We start from the raw sequence: 20778 nt of genomic DNA, 5'->3' as shown, positions 1-20778 counted from the left end.
TTGCCCAGCAAGAAGTTGTTCTCTCAGACCCCCTCAGTTTTTTTTTTTTATTCCCCACAAAGCTAAATTTGCAATGTATAATTCATAACTAAACAGTTCAACCAGTTCCTATGGTAGGGAGAGAGAGGGGATCAGAACTGAAGAATGGAAGCCCTGGTAGCCATGGAAGGACTGGGGAACCAGCAGGTTGCCATCCTCTCCGCATATCTTATCCAAGGCGGAGCCAAATGTTGATGCTGCCTTGTATGTCATCTTAGGGGTAACGAGGAAAACTGCCTATCCAAAGTTAGGTTTGAAAGTCTATTTCATGTTTTGGTGGAGGGGCTAAACTGCTTAGTTACATAAAATGTTGTAACTGATTGAATAAGTATAGGGGGTTTAAAATTCTCTTCAGGAATGCTTGTAAACTTCTATGCTTGGTTTTGTTCCTGTTGTTATCTTCCAGACATCCCACTCCTTGTCAGGGAAATGGCTTTTTAACAAGAAGAATCCTCTGAAAATTGCTTTCTGAGGGGGTCCCTGCCACAGCAGCTGCAACAAATTGCAACTGTACTTCAATCCCAATTGCGTTTTATTGCTAAAAGGATAAGTGACCAAATGAATACTTGTATTAGAGCTTTGTGACAATTTATTAAGTATCAAATTGTCATGTGTGGTGTTGTCTAACCAGAAGATTAAGGTTTTCTCTGCAGAGGGAAATTTCTTTCAGACTTTGTACCAGTGCTTGCTGATCTCAGTGTCCTGTGGTTAGGCCGACTTAGGGTTTTCCTTCCACCGAGACCTTGGCGCTGGGGCCTGGCCAGTGATGTCAGAGCAAGTGGAGTGTAACCAGCACAAGGCAGCTGAGAAGTCAAGTCACAGCACTGCAGTCTCATGCCTGCTGATCCACTCCCTGCTGTGTAAACAAGTCTCTAGGGGGCATTTTCTGAGCGCATTGTTTTTGAGCAGCGGCATAGCTTTAGCATAGCTCAGAGTATGGTAATTGGGAAGCATTTTTGGAATGATTTCCTAAATGAGCAACACAGAGTCCAGGGAGGTCAAGGAAGGACGGACCAAAACTGTACGATGTTACAGACTGCTTCCTTGTGTCTTTGAGCAAGGTTTATTAGCTGGAAAGGAGATGCAGGTCTGCTTGTCTTCCTCCCAGCCTCTCTGCTCCAGCTTTGGGGCCAGCAGGGAGGAAAAGGAAGACTGTCCGTTTCTCTAGAGGAGTGACTAGAATGAGAAAGAAGTTGTATCTTTCATTAGATGAGAAACAGGAGGCCCTACAATTTATTATTGCACAGATATGTGAAATGTACTGGAGAGAGCAGAATTTTCTAAGGGTTTCAGAAGTAGGAACTTAGGCTTTCTTAGCCTATGTCTTTGTAAACATATATAAGTCTTGGTTTAAATATTAGTTAAACAACTGTGGTAGAGATAAATAAATTAAAATGCATTAATTATAATTACAATTGAAAATGAATTAGCTTTTTTCACTGGAAGTGTAGAAGCAGCAGCTGGCACTGAAGGGAGATGTTTTTTGGGTGATTGGAAGAATAATTAGAAAGTCAGAGTTTCAGGTTTAGCTTTTCCTCACTTGCTTTCCTGATTTGCCAAATAAGGAAGAACAAATTTGACCCAGTGCTTGACAGGGATTTTGGTTGTCTTTATTAAAAAAATCTTTGTAAACTGTTTAAAGACCTTTATGCATGGAGTTGCCTCACAGGTAGAAGACGTTGTCTTGAAATGCAATGTCTGTTGCTGGTGCCCTTCAATGAACTCAGGTTATGGAGGATTTAAATACCAGACAGCAAAACTAGAGACACTTCTTGGTCCCTGGAAAGCAGATTTTGAATGACCTTTGTGGGTCAGGTTCCCTCTTTTCCCAGGCGTGCTGGCCTTACTGTCACTGCTGTAGTTTTGGGATTTGGGTTTGCTTTTGTTCATTACAGTAGCAAGGAAGGTGTCTTTTCTTAAACGCTACCCTCTTAAGTTATCAGTGAGGGACAGATAAGAGGGTCTTTATTACAGGCACACATGTGCTCCGCAGGTGTGAAGGGAACTCTTAAACTGTTTATGAGCACACAAAGCCCCATGAACAAAGACGGCAGAAAAGAATGTTGTCGTTTTAAGCAAAAATATGTTTTAAGGCCCTGTTAAAAATAAAGCCAAAAAAGAATAGCAAATGGGCTGCAGATTGTCTGTGTAATGGGGATTAGCACTGGGAAATTTCTTCATTTTTCTGAACAGGCATCTACCACAGACAGGCTTTGGACAGCTGAGACAGCACTCGACACTGGAGAGGGTATCCACTTTCAGGCTCTTGTCTCAGTGAGTTACTCACAAAATCCCCCTCTAATAGGAACAAGCAGATGTGGAGTAGGATAGCAGCATCTTGACTCTGTTTTAGAGGGTTTAGGTGAATAGAAGCCAGTGCATACATTGTGCAAACAGATACAATGGTGATGTATGAGTTCCAGGTCTGGGATGCAGTTATCAGTTAAAGTTGCTGGGTCTGAAGTCTCTTTTGTAGCTAAAGAGCCAGAATGGAAGGGTCATAATAAGAGAAAAGCCCCTACCTTGTGTAACAGCCACATGATGATATCTTCACTTGCTCAGGAACAGCTTTCAGGTCCGCTCATGGGAGCATCCATAAGGGTGGCAATAATTCAGTACCCAAAGAAGTGATGTAACTCACTCCCCTTCAGCACTGTTTCCCAGCAGATGCACCAAAAAAATGTGACCACAGACCAAAGTTCATGCTGTTTGGAAATGCCACACTTCAACTCCTTACTCTGCAAAATGTGCTGTCTCACTGCCTGCCTTATCCAAGAGGTGCCACAAGAAGGCCATCTGAAAGGTTAGGCCCTTTTGAAAGATAGGGTGAATCTGAAGGGTGTATATGTACCTGACTCCCTGAATGCTTTCAACTGCAATTAACTTTTGCATACCTTTAGGAAGTGGGATGGTGGCCCTTCCCACGCAGGAGAGGAACTTGGCACAGAGGAGACCATCTGGCTCAGACTCCCTCACTGCAAACCATGCTCAAGGATGTAGGTGTCTTTCATCACTTACATAAAATAATCTGATTATATATATATATCTTATATATAAAATAGTCAGAATAATTAGCTATTATTACAGAAAAAAATAAAATAATTAGAATAGTCAGAATAATTAGTTATTATTATAGAAAAAAATCAAACAGAATAATTTACCCTGTTCCCTGGATGATGAAAGAATTACATGAAACGTCAGTGACGGATCCATATCTAATGTACCAGACAGTTCCTCTGGCCTTTCTGTGTGGGTTTCAATCCCCACCTAAAGTAACCTTTTTCTTAAAGCAATGCCCTTGTGGGGTTTTCTTTGTGGTGTTTAGTTGTTTCGTTTTTAAAACTGGACAAGGATGCAGAGATGTTGCAAGCAGAGCTGTAGCTTTTCTCTTTAATGAGCCTTTTCCTGACCCACCCTATGTAAAGGAGTTGACAGGTCATGTGTTGTGCAGCTGTGACAGCTACACTGGCACATATCTGACACATGAATGTCTTGACTTTGGCCTCTTGGAAGCACCAGACCCATGCTGTTCTCCAGAGATGTGTCTCAGTCATTTCCCAGATACCATGGATACAGCAGTGGTAGGAGCGAGAGCTGCAGTGGAATTCACTAATTCAGATTTAGCTGATTCTGTGAAAAGAGATTGCACAACAGAGACTGACACTTAGTTTCTGGATTTGATTTTCTCTCCTTCCCTGGTTTGACCTCCGGTGCTCTTTCTGGCTGTTGGTCAGTATTCAGGTCTCCAGTTGTAGAGTTTGCATGTGTCTGGGATTTTTGTTTGGATTTTTGGGGATTGTTGGGTTTTGTGGTGATTTTGGCATTGTATTTTTTCAAGTGCAAAACTTCTGTGATGTAGCCCTTAAATTAGAGTTGTATTCCTTGACCAAAGGGCAGAGCAGTTTCTGTGAGATACAAGCAGAAGGACTTGAAAGGCTGTTTCTGTAGAGCAGGGTTGAATCGATGGATGCTGCTGAAGTGGCATGAGCAGACAAGACCAGCCAGGAGTGCAGCTCGTGCAGTGTTGATCGTACAGCGCGTCTGACTTACTGCAGGGCAGGGGGCTCGGCTGCTCCTGGTACTCTTGACGTCACTGCAACTCTTTGTGCTTGTCTGCTTTGACCACTCGTTAGTGTAGTACCAAGCTGCTTTCTCTTTCGATCCTTTCTGTCCTAAATGCCCCTGTTGGCAGGAAATTAATTTAAACAGTAGCTTTAATTTGTGAACATTTGCTTCTTCTAAAGTTTATTTTCACAGTATGTTTCACTAGAATATTTTCCAGAACAAACTGTCCTGATAACACGTGTGAGGCTGAGGCTTGCCTCTTCTTTCTAGCTTGCCTTATAAAACATTCTCTTGCCTCTTGCTTCCAGCCTACCTTATGAAAGACTTTCTCACTACTCAGCTTTAATTGTATTTATAAAGATAATATCAAGGTTAATGTCTCAAAACAGCACTCTCTTACCAGGCTGATGACAGATCTAAATCAAAGGACGCCATTTCTGGCCAATAATTTACCATAGCTCTTCTAATACTTGTGTGAAGGGAGATACAGCTCAAGTAAAACCTTTAAAACCTTAAGTTGTCAGGGATAACCCATGTTAGGATAACTAATAACTGAGCAGTAAACAGGAAAAAAATAAGCAGGACTAACTGGGGAGCTTTCACAATGCAGGGCAGTCATAAGCAGAGCTTCACACAACCCTTTCAGAGACTGTTCAACTTATAGGTAATTTGTCTGGCAAAAAGGGGATAAATGAGACACAGAAGTTCTTACTGTTTTGAATATATCTCATTAAAAACTCACATGGACCACAGAGTTGCAGTAAGTGCCACTATACTGAGTTTCTGAACAATAAACTCCATAGATAAAATTCCACTAAGTGTCAAGCAATGCATGTGGCATAATGCGACCGCAGTTAGGCACATACAGTGATAGCTTTTAAATCAGAGTAACTTTAGCTATCAGTTAATGATGAAGCAGCAGAGAGAGAGAAAAAATTAAATATGTTATTAAGAAACCCAAACAACAATGACAACAAAACCAAAAACCTAAAAAAGCCAAGCAGAATATCAGGAACTGAGAATAAAACAGAGGGCAATTTTATACTTCTTCTAAGTTTGTGGTGCTGAATAACTGCTAAAAGCAGTCAGGATTAGATGTGAAGAGGAGGACAGCAGGAATGATCAGAGCAACAGAACTGCTTTAACACAGGAGAAATTAAATGGGACACAATGCCAAAGTTTGGAAAAGGCAGAATAGGACAGAAAGGTATGAAATAATGAAGAGTGAGGAGCATCACTCAGTATTTGCTCTGAAAGAAGAGCCAAGAGCAGACAGTGTGAAATTATCAGGCAGCCAGGAGCTACTTTTTCATATTGTGTAGCTCAACTTCTATCCTCAGCTGTGTCTAAGTTGCTGTTGGATGAAGCTAGGAGAGTGCATCTGGGAGAAATCCTTTTATACTTGCCTGTGTTCTTATTCCTTGGAGCATTTGCAGCTAGCAGGATACTGGCCTGACCACTTTGATATGTTGCAGCAACCTCTATGTACTGATGGAGTCTATCAATAATTTATTTTTGTCAGTATATCAGTATCCATTTATATTTTATCAATATCATAAATAACCCATCTCATTACCCCAGTTTTTCAGGAAGCTTAAGCATATGTAGTTCAGTATAAGCATTTGTGTTGTTGTATTTACCTCAGGATGTGTGTATATAAATAATCATCAGGCAAATATTTAACTGCTTTACTGGAATTGATCTTTGGGTCTGTGACAGTGAGTGCTGATTTTCATGTCCTCTTCAGTGCCCATGGGCAGTAGTGTGAATACTCCCACAAAAATCAGTGTGGGTTTGTTATCCAGAGAGATTTTAGGCAAAATGTTAAATATTCCAAGGAGAATGCTGCAGTGAATGGAAAACATGACTACAATGAAAAGGAAATGGAAACACGATGAACAGGACCGAGAGGCTTAGAACAGATTTACAAGGTATGTAGCATGCACAAGTTGGGGAAGACATTGCAAAGAATTTTACTATCATTTAGTCAGCTATGGAAGTAAATACTTAAAAAAGGGATCAGATTTTCAAGTAGTTCATCACTCAGAATGATGGGTTTTTTTGGGTTTTGGAGGTAGTTTTGCTTTCCTTTGTTACTTCTTCAAGCTTTTTTCACTCACAAGTAGATTCTTTTTCCACACATTATCATTATAGATAGGACTGAGTATCTTCATACTTCGTAGGAACTTAATAAATAAATCCTATAATTTTGTCATGAGCTTCTATGGTAAACCCTGTATAACTCAGTGAATTGACTTAGATTTACCTTCAGAAAATCAGGAGCTCAGTTCTCCTGTATGTGCAGTTGTCTTTGAAGGCAGAATTCACCATAGGTCCCAATGTGGCAGGAGCAGTCAATACTTTTTCCTGCCTCTTGGTGAAGTATATTCTAAGGTGATGAAAATATGTAACTCTGGAAGACAAAACTGAGATGTATTCATAGAACAGTTTACTAGTGTGAATTGTATTTATCACTTCTGTTGTTAGAACAACCTTAAAGCTTTTTGAGAAGTCTAACGTTTCCAAAGTTGATAGTTTTGATGAAAACTACTCTTGTGCGAGGAAGGTATAAGGTTAGTTGGCTCCATCTCCAAATAGATACAGACGACTGAGGACAAAAAACAACTCAGGATTTCAGTCAATCTACTGAAGAATCTCCTATTTTGTCTTTCAGATCTATTTGACCAGAGATTTTAGGGAGCCTAAATTTTTAAAAGTCACAGTGTTAAAAGTGCTGGCAGGGAGGACTTGGCGGGGTGTCTTTCCCTGCTTTCAGCAGATCTCCCTGTGCATCAGGCAAAAGTGGGAATTTGTACAGTCTGAAAGAAATGGTGTTCACCTCCACTGGAACCTGTGGCTGAGTTGCAGCCTCTGGTTATGTCCTCTGACTTAATGAATATTGATACTGTTAAAAAATAACTTTAAGTCCCTCTTTTGATCCCTTCTTCCACCTGCAAACTCCTAACCATTCAAGAGCCATGGTTAACATATTTAAAATATTTGGCTTTCAAACCTGGATTCTAACCACCCAGATTCAGTGAAGTGCTTGGTAGAGCTGCTGCCTCTCCACTTCACTTGAGAGCTAGACGTGATGTCTTGTGACTAGCTGAATGACATCACATTCAGATCTTGCTCTAGCAGGAGGATTGGATGAGATGATCTTCAGAGGTCCCTTCCGACCCCCTACTGTTCTGTGATTCTATAATGCTATACATGGGTTTTGATAGATGTGCTTAAGCAAAGGAGATAATTTAGAGATCGTTTTTATGACACAGAATATGAAATAAGCAGGCACTAAAATTCCCTGAATTTGGAACAGAGTCTCACCTCTCCTTTTCCCAAAGACATCTATCCAAACTTAAGTCTCTTCTGTGATTTAGCAAGACTTTCTACTAAAAGAAGTTTTAACATCAATGTTGTAATACCTTCAAAGCATTTTATTAGTAGTATTAAAGGGTGCATTAGCACCCATAAACAATGGCTACCCAGGAGGATGGAGGACCCCTGTGGAAAAGACAAGGGGTAACAGGCACAAGTTGCTCCTGGGGAGATTCTGATTGGACTCCAGAAGAAAAAAAATCACCATGAGAACGGGTAGACATTGGAATAATCTCCCAAGGGAAGTAGTGGATTTCCCCCACATTGGACAGTTTTAAGACTCAGGTTGACAGGGTGCATCTCATTTCAACTGCACTATCACGTAGGAAGGTTGGACCAGGTGATCCTTGAAGTTGCTTCTAACCTGGCATTCTGTGAGTCTGTGGAACAGAGCAATTGAGTCATTCAAACAGCTCCAAGTGCACTAAGGAATTACCTTCCCAAGGTGGTCCACTATTCTGTCAGTGCTAATTAAATTGAATGCAGCAGGATTTGCTCTAAGAGCTGTATTCAACAGACCATCTTATTCAAAAGCATAAAGCAACCACCCTTGAGAGGAAGCCTATGATTTTAAACACAATATTTGGTCAACTCAGTCATCAGTTATGCTAAACTTGTATGGCATTGATTCCAAAAGCTTGTCATTATATGCCGTCTGAGCTTCTCCAGTATGCAAAAGTGCTGCTCTTTGAAACAGATATTTACCTTAAGGAACTCCAAACACTTGGAGGATGATAATTGAGATGACCATTCCAAACATTTATTCAATGGGAAGCAGAGTATTTTCAGAGAAGAAAGATGAAATCAGTGAAGAATGGTGTTAAATGTCATAAAGTTTAATAGGAAGCACCCAGGTTGAAAGTGATACTGTCTAAATCAGTATTCCTTTAAACAGAGGTTTTTCTAGACTTGCCTTGGAAATGTTTGCTTTTAAAAGATGCAGTACCTAACATTTTCTACTCTTGGAACTCAATTTTTTGAAAAAATAATCTGGTTCCAGAATTCCTGGAAACTTCCAAACTTAGTGAGTGCTTTTAGTACTTTAGAGGAAAGAGGAAAAAAAGAAATGTAATGGAAACTGCAAAACTTCAGTGGGACTGCTCCATTTTCTCCTAAAAATTCTTGGAATAAAAAGCTGCTTGTTTTGGTTTAGTCATCTAATGAAAAAAAAAAGTGCAATTTTCACAATTTGTACAGATTCTAAGCAGAAGAATATCACAACTTATTGCATATAGGGAAAGTATTTGCTTTGGGAACCTGCATTTGCTCTTGAAACAGCAGGTTACTACTGCATTCATTTTCCATCCTTCTTGGCTGTCATGCTCACTCATCCATCTCTTCCCCACATTATACTGTTCAGTTAAGCAAACTCTTGAGTGTGTAGAAATCCACATTCCCAGGACTCTGAATTAGACTGGAACTCAATTCATATGACTTTTGAAACTGGGGCTATAATTCCCAGTTCATTTAGATATTAACAATCCTTTAACCTCTGAGTTTGTAGCTGCTGACTTTTAGTCAGTAGAAGTCAGCCAGTCTTCAGATCAGAGGCATGTAGTGCCCCTTCCAGCAGACAAACATTTTCCACCAACATTTTAAAGAGAATAAAAATCTAAATAAATAACTCCCAAGGCTGAAAAGAGTTTATTCACCAAGCATTGGTCAAGTAATTCCACCAGAAAAATAAATGTTCAGCAAAGGAATCTTTCATTTGAAAATTGGATCCAGATTGTACAAACTGAGAAGGGTGAACAACTAGAGGGCAACGCAGTTTGTCTGCTCAGCATGTTGCCATGAGATACTAATGTTCTGCTTGTGAAGAAGGGGGATCTGGGCAACAAGTGTAAACAGTTTGTTTGTCAACAAGTTTTGGAAATCATGGTACTATGAACACTATCCTTCATGAATTATACAATTCAGGCATATGTACCATCTACCACCGAATTCAGAATGATACAATTCAGGGCAGGTTCATCTGGCAACATGTCTTTTGAAAATGAAGATTTATGTTCTTTGAAGGACAGTAAATCATGATGTCTGCAACAAAATGACAACAAAATAGAGCACAAATTGGGACTTTTGGGGAAATCAAGCATGTCATTCCCTGTGTATCTTTCCCTCTAATGTTCCTGGGTTAAATTCATGATTATTGACTTTATATTCCCCTTTCGTGAGGAAAAGAATAAGCTTCTCCCATGGAGCTGACTTGAGGAGTTGTCTTATCAAGGATGGAGGACAGGAAAGAAATGTAGGGACTTAATAGTCAGTTCTCCTATTAAAATGCAGCATCAGAGCTTTGCTGCTTTTTCAATTTGAAATCCAGTGGTCTTTTTTTTTTTTTCTCCCCGAAAAGATAAGTTACTGCAAGCTATTATAATGTGGAACATCTTCCTGAATTGTACTGATTTTCTTTTTTTCCCATCTGCAAGTTCTCTGAATTGAAATTTCAGCAATCTAATACTTTTAAGTTTGCGATATTTGTAAGAGATGAATTTTACGTCCCTGGCTAACGTGAAGTTGTGCTGCAATTGACTGAGCAAGTGATCATTAATGGTAAGGAAAAACAGATTTTCAGAAGGTAACTGAAGCATTCCTATCTTTTAGAATTTTAGCCAAGGATGTAATTTTATGGATGGTATTGTAAGAAGAATGCCTCTGGGTTTCCCACTCTAACAGCATATCCAAGCTTGACTTGTATGTTATTTTTATGTTATATCTTATTCAAATATGCATGTGCACACAGATACACACACACACACACAGAGGATGTTTATGGTGTGGAGATTAAGCAGGAAAGTTATAATTTATTTACTGTTTTTGACCATTACTCTGATGTTATTAGAACTCCTTTTGCAATATCTAGTAACAATAAAAGAAAAAAAAAAAGTCGTAAGAGAATATTTTGTTGAAAAGCTTTGATAAATACACAAAATCTTCAGGTCTTGTTAGGGGTAAAAAAACCTTCTAGAAATTAGGTCTCCAAAAGTAAAGTATTTGTGATCATAAATTTAATTTTTCAGGTTTATTCACTGCTGTAAGCACAGCAAATTTCATTTTCTAAACAGCTTTTAAAGATATTCAAAGCTTAGAATTAAAGTACAATCGTTCCAAAACAGATTTCTTTTAAAACAGCATGATGCACTTCCATGTGTATTGTTTTCCAGTGTTTAAATTCAGTCAGTTCACACACAGGATGAGGCTGGTTTTATCTGTTGGTTATTAAACCTTTCCTCTTTCTGGTTCACTCATCACCAGTAATAATAATTCTGCGATTGCCTTTTGGTCGAGAATTTTGGTGGTGATGCAACCTCTAGAATAAATCCCAATTATTATAGAAATAATCGGATTCTATACAGATCTGATGGGACAATTTAACACAATCCCTTATTCGGCAACCTGATTTCAGATGGAAAGGCTAATTAAGAATTTTTGTAGTGCAAAAAATAGTGTTTCTTTGGTTAAAAAAAAAAAAATAAACCAAACTGTGGCAACGGTTGTGTTTTGAAAAACAAAGTTTAAAAGGAAAAAACCCTGTGGTGTTACCACAATGGCAAGAAGAAAAAGTAATATTTACCATACACTTTCTCCTAATACTTTTGTTTTTCGGCACCTCTCCCAGTTTTGTGGGCTAAAATTGTCTTGTTTCTGTAAGATGGAGTTCCTTCTGTAGTGTCTTCAAAGCAGTTGGACACCTTCTAATTTTCTGCTGTCATAACCATCGGGCTTCAAATGAAGGAACACTCAGACAGGACTCATTGGAGATCAGGGCATTCTCTTTGCGTTAAGACTTTGAGGAAAAGGAGAAACAGGAAAGAATTTCCTGAGTGCTGTTGAATCAGAATATGATTTCTGTAGAACTGCAGATCATCACACTGCCTCCTATTTTACAGGAAACCTAACACAGGTGAGACTGAAATGGCTGATATATGTGTATGTATATATATATATATACATGTGTATATGTATATATATTCTTATACATATGTGTATATATATATATACACACGCACACTCTGCCTCAAAGCTTATTAAAGTTAGCCCAGTGGCAACTGATTTCAGCTTGTAGGACCACTTTGACTAAGGTCTCCCAAAAGAAATAACTACAGTTATTATAAATAAAACATTGATCTTCTATAGCTGTGCGAGAAATGTAGAAGATGAAGTACAATGTAACTACTTGGTGCAACTTGACACACTCCTGTGGAAATCAGTGGGAGACTGCCAATTTCTACCAGCAGAAAAATCAGGCCTTGAAAGTAAATTTATCTTCCTTTAGTTCTTATAGTACCCAAAGTACAATGCCACAAACCAACCCTGCATTAACATTTCCCTCGTGTAAGTGTGTATCTTGGCACATCTGACCCAGTACAGGCGTTAGCCAGCTTTCTGAGTCTGATTCTGTAAAACTGTGTGTCATCTGAGGTTGCTCTGCAAATGTGTGCTTTGTTCTACTCCTTTGCTTCAGAGCCAGACTTTAAAATGTGGCTAGAATGGCTGTTTACTTGCACAGATCTATTAGCTGGTGGTGTTTCTGTCTCATGTTCATCATGAGAACGTCAGGAGATGCAGCTGTCAGTTGTATGTGTAATGATTTCTAAACAACTTCCTACCCAGCAAGGTAAGGATGGGATTGATAAAATGAAGCAATGTCCGTTTGACACGCAGCATTGTGACTCACTGGGTAAAATTATTTGTGTGGTGTGACATCAGTGAGTTTTCAAAGGAGATATTTATCAGCCCTGCTGGTTTTGTGGTACTGAGGAAATAACAAGTGAGTGTAAAAGGAACAGCTTTTTAAGGTTCTTCTAGGAGAATGTAAATCCCATGTTTTCCACCAATGTGAATGTGGCTGCATTTGAATGCTAAACCAAAAAGGTTTATAGTGCATATGGTACCTATTTGAATTTTTTAAATGTCTAATTTCTGCTGTGGAATTGGAGAGCAGCTTGAGTTATTTATTGTGGGATGCAGAAGGAAATCACGACCCTTTGCAGGGACACAATAGAATCCCTACACAATTCAGCCAGTTTTCTCCTGTCACACCTACTTAAACGTTCAAAAAGATGCTTTTATGTATTGAGTGTGCTCTGGATCGGGCTGGTTTCTGAGCACTTAGGACAGCTTTCAGAGGTTGCTGGTGGCTCCCAGTAGATTGTAATTCTAGAAACGGGAGCCTGATACTAAGCATCACCACCTGTTCTCCATTATTTTCCTTCAGAAGAAAACAATGCCAGTATAAGATTACATACTAATGGAACCCATTTTCACTAAATAGGTACATTTGGTCACATGTAATTTGGTGGCCCATAAAAGACAAAAAGAAAACAGTAAACTGTTTTCAAAAGAGAGAAGCAAATGTAACATAAATGAAGAGTTTCCTAACCACGTTAACTAAACCCAGTTCTTATATGGCAGATATACTAACATGCAGTGTGTAAGTACATACAGATCCCTTCTTCAAATAGCTGTATTTTCCATCGGATTTGTTGACATATCCTGAAATACTTTGGACCTCATTCAGCATTTTGTAAATCCACTACAGAACTCGATTTGAATCCTTTCAGCGTTTACACTGGAATTCCTCTTTCTACTTTGCTTACAACACAGGTCTTGTCTCAGTTCAGGTTCCTTTGCTGCCTCTCAGTAGGAAAAAAAAAATTATAAGCATATATAGCATCGTTATAATGATACTTGCCAACTCTGCAGTTGATTGTTAGACTCTCTTAACGTTTGCCATAGCCAGCATGGTGCCACATTGTATCTCTGCTGTAGATTTATCTGGAGAAGTGAGGGAATTTTAAAAATGAGGTCATCGGTGCATTTCTGTTTAGATTGTACTATGTGCATGTGGTACATTTCTCAGGTATACAGATTTCCTTCCCTTGAAATCCTGAGCATGATAACATTCATATGGAACCTGTGAAAGCCTGGCTTATGGCAGTCACGAGTCCTGGTCATAGATACAGACCAGTCTCTGAATGGTACCCAGATCTGCTTCTTAGCTCTTTTTGTTGCTGTTTTTCGTTTTTGCCAACATACTATTTCCAAGGCTGTCATAGAAAAAAACCAGATTTTTAGGGGTTTTGTTTGGTTTGGATTTTTTTAAGAAAGTTTTTCCTGCTTGTGGTCCATCAGACTGTTGGTAGCCTCTCAGTAGTACTGCTTCTGCAAACTCTTCAGTAAAAAGTGGAGGGGTTTTCTGAAATAACATTTATTTTCTGAATTGATAGTTCTTGCATTTTGAAAATGAGAGTTAGCAGTTGATTGAAAGGCAGCAAATTAAGTACTTTACCCACAGTTTCATGCTTCTGAGGAGAGGAGGTGTGTGTTTGCTCTGTGTGTGCTCTGGAGGTGCCACCTGCCAGTGCAAGCCCTATGTCTGTAGCCTTGGTGTCCACTTCTTGGTGGCAGGCACACTGCTAAGAGACAAGGATAGGTTTAACTCTCATCACACAATGGTCGAAGACAGATATTTTAGGTCCCTTTCTTTGGACAAAAGTCAGACAGAATTTGGGGAACTAAAAGGTTTGTGTTCTACATTTCCTGTGTGATCCATAGGAAGGCATCCAGCAGTGACCTGTGAAGGAGCAATGCACTGAAGTTACAGCTGACAGTTGATGGTAGAGATCCACCACCCTTCTCAGCTGATGCTTGACTCTAAACTCACAGGTCTTTCCTATTTTTGCCACAAGCAGCAATACAGAGCTGCCTGTATTCTCTCATTCAGGGCAAAACCTTCGGTCAGTAACCCCATGAGAATCAATGGGGCCATGGACACATTTTAGGTACTTGGGTCATTTTCTAGCATAGGTTTGGTGACTGCATGGACTAGCCTTAAATGTAAGTGCTGTCTTAACCATAATTGACAGTGGAGAAAGACTTGGGATCAAAAGGTAATCTGGTCTCTCTCAAATGTTTGTTCTGTAGTACTCAGCTGGAGTCTTAAACTCTGAAATTGGAATGCATTTTGTTCAGAGGAAACAGAAAAAGTAGATTTATGGAGTGCTCTACAGCTGCCTTTTCCAAATGCAGTAATAGTTTTTAAAGTCTGTTTCGATTTGCAAATGTGTCTAATGACTTAAATATTTATAGACTCGGTTAGCCCACAATATCAGATTGTTTCAGCTTTGAAAGAGTTTACTTTCAGATGTACAAAATGGATTTTTGAGGACATTGTCAGGTCCTGATATGACTGTGTGCATAGGTAAGTGGATGTGGTGTTTCAGAAAAATTGCCACACAGCTGCCATATATTGATGGCCTGCTCTTCAGTTGCTCTTCATATTGATGGCCTAAGTCTTCAATGAGTAAATCCCTTGCGATGCCCAGTGAAACTATCGGACTGTAGATCACAGCAAGGACTACTCACATTAGGGAGAGGTTACCAGATGATGCCTTTTTAACCTCTTGATTTCCTAAATAAATTAAAACTTCTGTTCTGATTTTGGCTGGGAAAGCCCCTTTGCTAGCCAGCCACAACGTTTCCATTAGTTTGCATCAGTTTATTTTCTCAAAGAGCAGATAAGAGCAGTGCTGGACTGAACATCTAACAACCAGCACTCTGGCAGAGTGGGAGCCTGCACGCGAGCAGCGAGCGCCCTTACAAATAGCTTTGCTGTTACTCATGTAGCTTGCTAATGAAAACAGTGATCTGGGAAAGTCATGAACAGAGCTCTGCCTAATGGAGTCTCATTAAAGCAACAATTTTATGCTTTGCTTTTGAACTTTCCAAAAGTCATTCTTGAGTTACACCCGATAGGGATGATAAGGGTCCTACTGAAGGTTCCCCAGCAAATCTGTAACACGCAGGCTTTCTTCCATTCAGATGTGTGGTGTATTTACATGAAAGGCAGGCCTAAGACACAGTCTTATTTCCAGATGTACTTTGACTTAAAGACTTCAAGGTAATTTACTTGAATAGTTTTGGGTTTTTTTAATATGGTAAACAACTGTGGCTTAGGCATGAGTAGAAAGAAGCTGATACTGTAAAGAAATGAGCAAAGAAGGTTGGAAAAGGTTTGTATAAGTAGCTGGAAGAGGTTTCCTTCAGTGAGTTTTATAATGAGGACTTCAAAATACAGGAGAGAAGTAGGGAAGTAAATGAATTATAAAGGGAGTGGGAGGGTGGGGGGTGTGTGTGTAGACAGACTTTGTCCTCTAAAGAAATATGGGATTAGTATGTGCTGCTGCTTTTATTTTTCACAGCTATTGTGATCAAATGTGGTAAGTTTTGTTAATGGAAGATGAGGAAAAATGAGAGAAGATTTGGAGAGGGATGTTTTGGAACAGAATGTGGTCTCAGTGTTCTAGGAAAACGTCAAAGTAATGGTGCAGCTGTATTGGCATTTTGAAGTAATAATCTGGAGTAATGAGAGGCATAACTGATGAGCAGTACTTGTAGGATACATCTTACTGAGTATGATCTACACTGATGTCAGTGATCCCAATGCCCTTTTATGCATTCAACCTGTAGGCTTCAGCATGGTAGCATCAGTTGAACTGAGGAAAAAAAAGCTCTCCTCTATTGAATAAACTTGGAAAAGGGTATTCAGATCAGATTAAATCTTTGTAATTACGCTATATGTTATCTAAAACTTAAGATGAGTATTAAGTAATTGATATGCCAAACCGTGGCAGCTCAAGACGGCTTGATGCCCTCAAATCAAGAATTCTGATTGCTTAATTATACTGGTGAAAATGTGTGGTTTTGCTTCAGTGACAAAGCTTACCTTGCTACAGTATGTATCCTAACTGGTAACTCTTTGGGGTAGAGCACTGTCTTGTCTTTGGGCCAGGCCGAGAAGTGTCATGTTTAAATGAGGTTCTGCTAATTAAAATGAGAAGTGTGCACTGAAGGAACCAAGTATGGGTTTTCAGGAATAAACCTAGTGTTTGCTATGCATCTACATAGGTAAAAAAAAAAAAAAAAAAAAAAAAAAAATTGTAACAGCATAACTCCAACATGGTCTCAGAGAGTCCAGGCTTTATTGAAGTGTTTTGAGCAGCAACTTCCCTCAGCAGGAACTGGGACTCTGTAGAGCTCTTCCTTCACCTGCAGGTATTACGGGTGGTTGGAGTTATTCCTCCTTTTTTTAGTCTTTGCATTTGCATTCAGTATGTGAAAGCATTAGCACCAATAAAGCAGGCTGCAGTAGAAGCTGATGGTTTTCTGTGCCACTGATACCAGGGAAAAGGGATAGCAGGGAAAATGGCATTTCTTCATTTCCAGGAAGGGGCATTTCTACTCATTCATGTCTGGACAAGGGTCAAAATGCAAAGCTGTAGCAGCAAAGCACTACAGAGGTCTTTGCAAAACCTGGTGTTTAGCCCTTCTCTGCTGTGTTCTGGTGAACATTTTGCATGGCTCACAGGGAGCTAAATTCCTGACTTACTGAGGCAGTAAGCTGCAAGACTGTATCCCACTGCCTCAGTTTTGAGAGATCCTCCTAGTAGACAACGTGCAGTTTGCTTCTACTCCACATGAGTCTTGAACTGTCTTGGAGGAAAATGCACCAAATTTGGGAGACACTGATACTTTGTTACTTCATGAACTGATTTTCCTACTTGGGACAAACTTCTGAAGGCAGTGGGAGCTTTGCTTATTTTGGGACCAAGTGGTCTGTGGGAAAGGGCATATTTTTCTGCTTTATTTTCTGTATGTTTTCACAATTACATGCAAACATCAGCTGAAGTTAGACACTTGGATACGCAAATTGCTGTTGCGCAAGAGTGGCTTTTGTAGCTCTTTTAGCAGGTTAGGTCTGTAACCACCACTGATGTGAGACTTGGTTCAGAGCAGGCAGAGAGAAATCCTCAAGCCTGATTGCTGGTCAGAATCCAGTGCTAAAGATACGATTGAAAGGGCACTTCAGCAGGCAAACGTGCCTGTCTCATTTGCTTTGAGTGTGAAATATCCTGTGCAGTCGTCCTGTCTCCTGGAAAACTAGAAGAGCAGGAGAATGAAAGGGAATTGGCTGATCTGGGAAATAGCCTTCACATGACTGAGGAAACCCATCTAGTGTTACTTTATTACTTTTCTTTGATGAAGCTCTTTTCATTCATGTCAGTCTAGTCTGCTTTTCTGCCTCCTTGCTATGTGATTGGGAAAATTTGTTGCCTAAGAGGTGAATCATACTTTGTGTAAAGTATTACAAATATGCTTATGTTCTCACAAGTATAAACATATAATAACATCAAACACTTGAATAATTGCACTGCTGCTAGCTGAAATACCCAAGAATTATCTTGAAATATTTTTATCTGTCTAATCAAAACATCCTTTTATTTTGTGGTTTATGTTGTTGCTGTTTTATTTGTCTGTTTTTGTTTGGGTTTTTTTTTCCCCCTGGATGCACAGGGAAAACAAGAAATCACATTTCCTTTACATCTTCCAGCAACTCTCTAGCAAAAAGGAAGGATATCTTCCTTTGCTATAGTCACATAGCTATGGTCAATGGTTGGTTTCAGCATGGAGTTTAAGGAGATCTCTGTACATATACATGCTCAAAAAAAAATGTCTGGCAGTGGTTAAACAGTCTGAGTAAGTTCATCTGTAAGATATCCTTCAGACAATCAATGTATTCCATGGGAATCACTAAAAAGTAGGCCATGTTTTCATACTTGGCTGCTAAATGCAGCCACCCTCATTTGTGTTTGTACCTCTGTAAAGACACAGCCACTTCTATTTAGCACAACTGAAAGGAAGGGCACAAGTTCAGAAGGAGGAAAGAATCATACAATTATATGGATGAGGGTTGAAGAAAACTACTTGCGTACTGTGGACTTGACGTACGTGGCCTTGGCACAGCCAAGCCATTTAATCTACACTACCTTAGGTCGATGTGTTTACAAGGATAAAGCAAAAAATAATAATAAAAAAAGGTAAATAGAACCAGCCAACCCTTCAAAAATCTTTTCTGCCCTCGTTTCGTCTTGCTTCTGTAGGCTACCTAGCAGTTACAGAACTGATCATATAGAATTATAAGAACGCATGGATGCTGCCTCTGGTCATGCGTCCAATGCGAATAACAGCAGGAAGAGGTCAGATAAAGGTTGACTCTGTGTTGGCACTCTGGGGCATCTAAATGTGAAAAATGCTTGCTAATGAGGCATGCAGCACCCTGGAGAATCCAACTCATGCAGAATAAAAGTTGTCAAGAAGGTGGTGCAATGGTTCCTGTTTCTTTGGCTATTCTAACAAGTATTGGATACAGGTGGAAGGTGTGTGGACTGAAAAGTAGTATCAGGTTGCTGCATCTGGCTTGGCTTTAGAAATGGAAATATAGCAACAGGATAAACGAGAGGGCCACCCACTGTACAGTGTGGCTGACCAGTATAAGGAAAAAAAAACCCTTTATTGGATATTTATTCCACAGACTGTTACAAAGAAACTGCTCTCAGTCTGATGTAGTGCCAAGCACAGAGGATTAAAATTTTAATGACTGTTTGTTATCAACTTCCAAGACATCTAGGAACAATGAAGAGATTCCATAACTCCACATAAAGAATATTAGTTTCAGATAAGAGAGTACTTGAAAACATAAGTTCAGAAGATACAGTAAAACATAGCAGGGAAGAAGATGAATACAAGTCTCAGCTGCATAACATCTTATTTTGAGGGTGGAGAACAGATTTATAGCTATTTCGTTGTTAAATGCCAGAATCCTAGGTAATTGCATGCTGACAACGACTAGAATAGGACAACGTCCGTTTTGGCGTGATTTAGAAATCGCATAGGATTATTCATATTTCTCTGGACCTTTTTTCTGGGGAGGGAAGAGGAAGGGAGGTGTGTTCCTTTATCAAGAAATTATTCTTCCCTGTAGGTAGTGGGCCTGAGTATGGATTTTTTTTTTTTATTCTGCCTCTTGATGCTTTTTTTTTTTTTTAAATGAATTAGGTAGTCTTTTAAATTCTATTATTCTGCCTTTTCTGTATTATGACCCCTAGCACTGAAGCAAGTCTTGCTAGAAAATGGAAAGGGGTCATAAGATTGAGAAGAGGGTGTAGTCAGAGTACAATGTCTGGAATGAAAGATGATCCCTCTGTGGCTATTGCAGGCTGAAACTATGAGCAGCCCCTACTAACTCGGGGGCTGCAGACATAAATGTAGTCTCAAGCCACCCTGTTCTTGCTTCTTGGACTGCATGTGCTCAGCAGTCTCCTCTGAGAATTGGGGCCCGGGTTTGTTTGAATTAATAGTGAAGTCATTACACTATGTAAATATGTTAGTGTTCATCTGGTTTTACTCACAAGTTATTCTTGCCTTGCTGTGTTGTTCCTGTTTTCTTGTTTGTGCAAAATTAACCAGGAGCACTTTAAAAGCAAAGAGAAAAAAGGGTAAATAGTGTTGAAACCTTGATTGGTACATTATTCACCACAGGCTAAAACTGAATAGGCAGCTCTAAGTCAATCATATGAGTACAGTGATTCTATTAATAATGTTGTTAGGGGTCCTTTCCTTTTCTGTCGTCTTTGGCCTCCTTTGAGTGAAGTGTAATTATTTGCCTTAATAGCCTGGTATAATAATTTTTGCTTTTACTGAGGGGTCAGCTGAACTGCAGTATGAGTCTAACCACTTCACCTGAACCCTCAGGGGACTATGACCAAGCCCGTTCCCAGGGCGGCTACGCTTTTGCAGGTAGTTTGACTGGATGAGCACTGCTGACCACTTGTACAAGCATAACTGCTGCTAGAATGAGTCAGGATGAGGATCCATGTTCTTGTATTGGAATTCTTTCTGTTATGAAGGGGAAAGCCCCAAGGTGCATTGTTGACTTGTCCCGTTTCTCAGACTCACTCATGCAGACCAAATATAAGACTTGAAGAAATACCTCCTTTTTTTTTTTTTCCTCCCCAGTTCTTTCCTTGCCCTTAAAACTCATGAACTTCTGTAAACAAATCTCTGAATTCTCTGTGGTGGATGAGACTGGAGAGTAGGAGCTGGTGTAGGTGCCCCAGCATTTTTTCTTTGCTTGGATATTGAAGTTAGGCTGACTGATTTTTGGTGTATGATTTCAATTCTCTGTAGGTGGAATTCAAAGAACTTGGTCACTCTCAGTTCCCCTCATAATGGAGTCACAGCCATCATGTTTTAGCGTGACTTGTGCAGTGCATGAAAAAGAGGGAAGGCACTTTGCATCTCAGAAGACAGTGGTGGTTTCTGATGCATAGAGAAATAACCGAGGACTGAGAGAGTCATATGAGCCAGGTGATCTCACACAAACGACCATCAGGGAGGGAGACAATAATGCTGACATTTAGTAACAATGTTAGATGCAGTCAGTAGCCTGCTGAG

General features: G+C 39.6%; 1 protein-coding gene across 1 annotated transcript in view; it reads left to right on the top strand.

Annotated features, from left to right (window-relative positions):
* DKK2 (dickkopf WNT signaling pathway inhibitor 2) overlaps positions 1-20778 on the top strand; it is a 40861-nt gene that overhangs the window by 8753 nt on the left and 11330 nt on the right. Inside the window, exon 2 of the mRNA XM_054383185.1 lies at positions 9139-9148. Coding sequence (XP_054239160.1) covers positions 9139-9148 — 10 coding nt within the window. The remainder of the gene's footprint in view (positions 1-9138; positions 9149-20778) is intronic.

This window comes from Indicator indicator, chromosome 8, assembly GCF_027791375.1.
Source record: "Indicator indicator isolate 239-I01 chromosome 8, UM_Iind_1.1, whole genome shotgun sequence".
Taxonomy (NCBI): domain Eukaryota; kingdom Metazoa; phylum Chordata; class Aves; order Piciformes; family Indicatoridae; genus Indicator; species Indicator indicator.
This window is presented reverse-complemented; position numbering and strand designations above follow the sequence as displayed.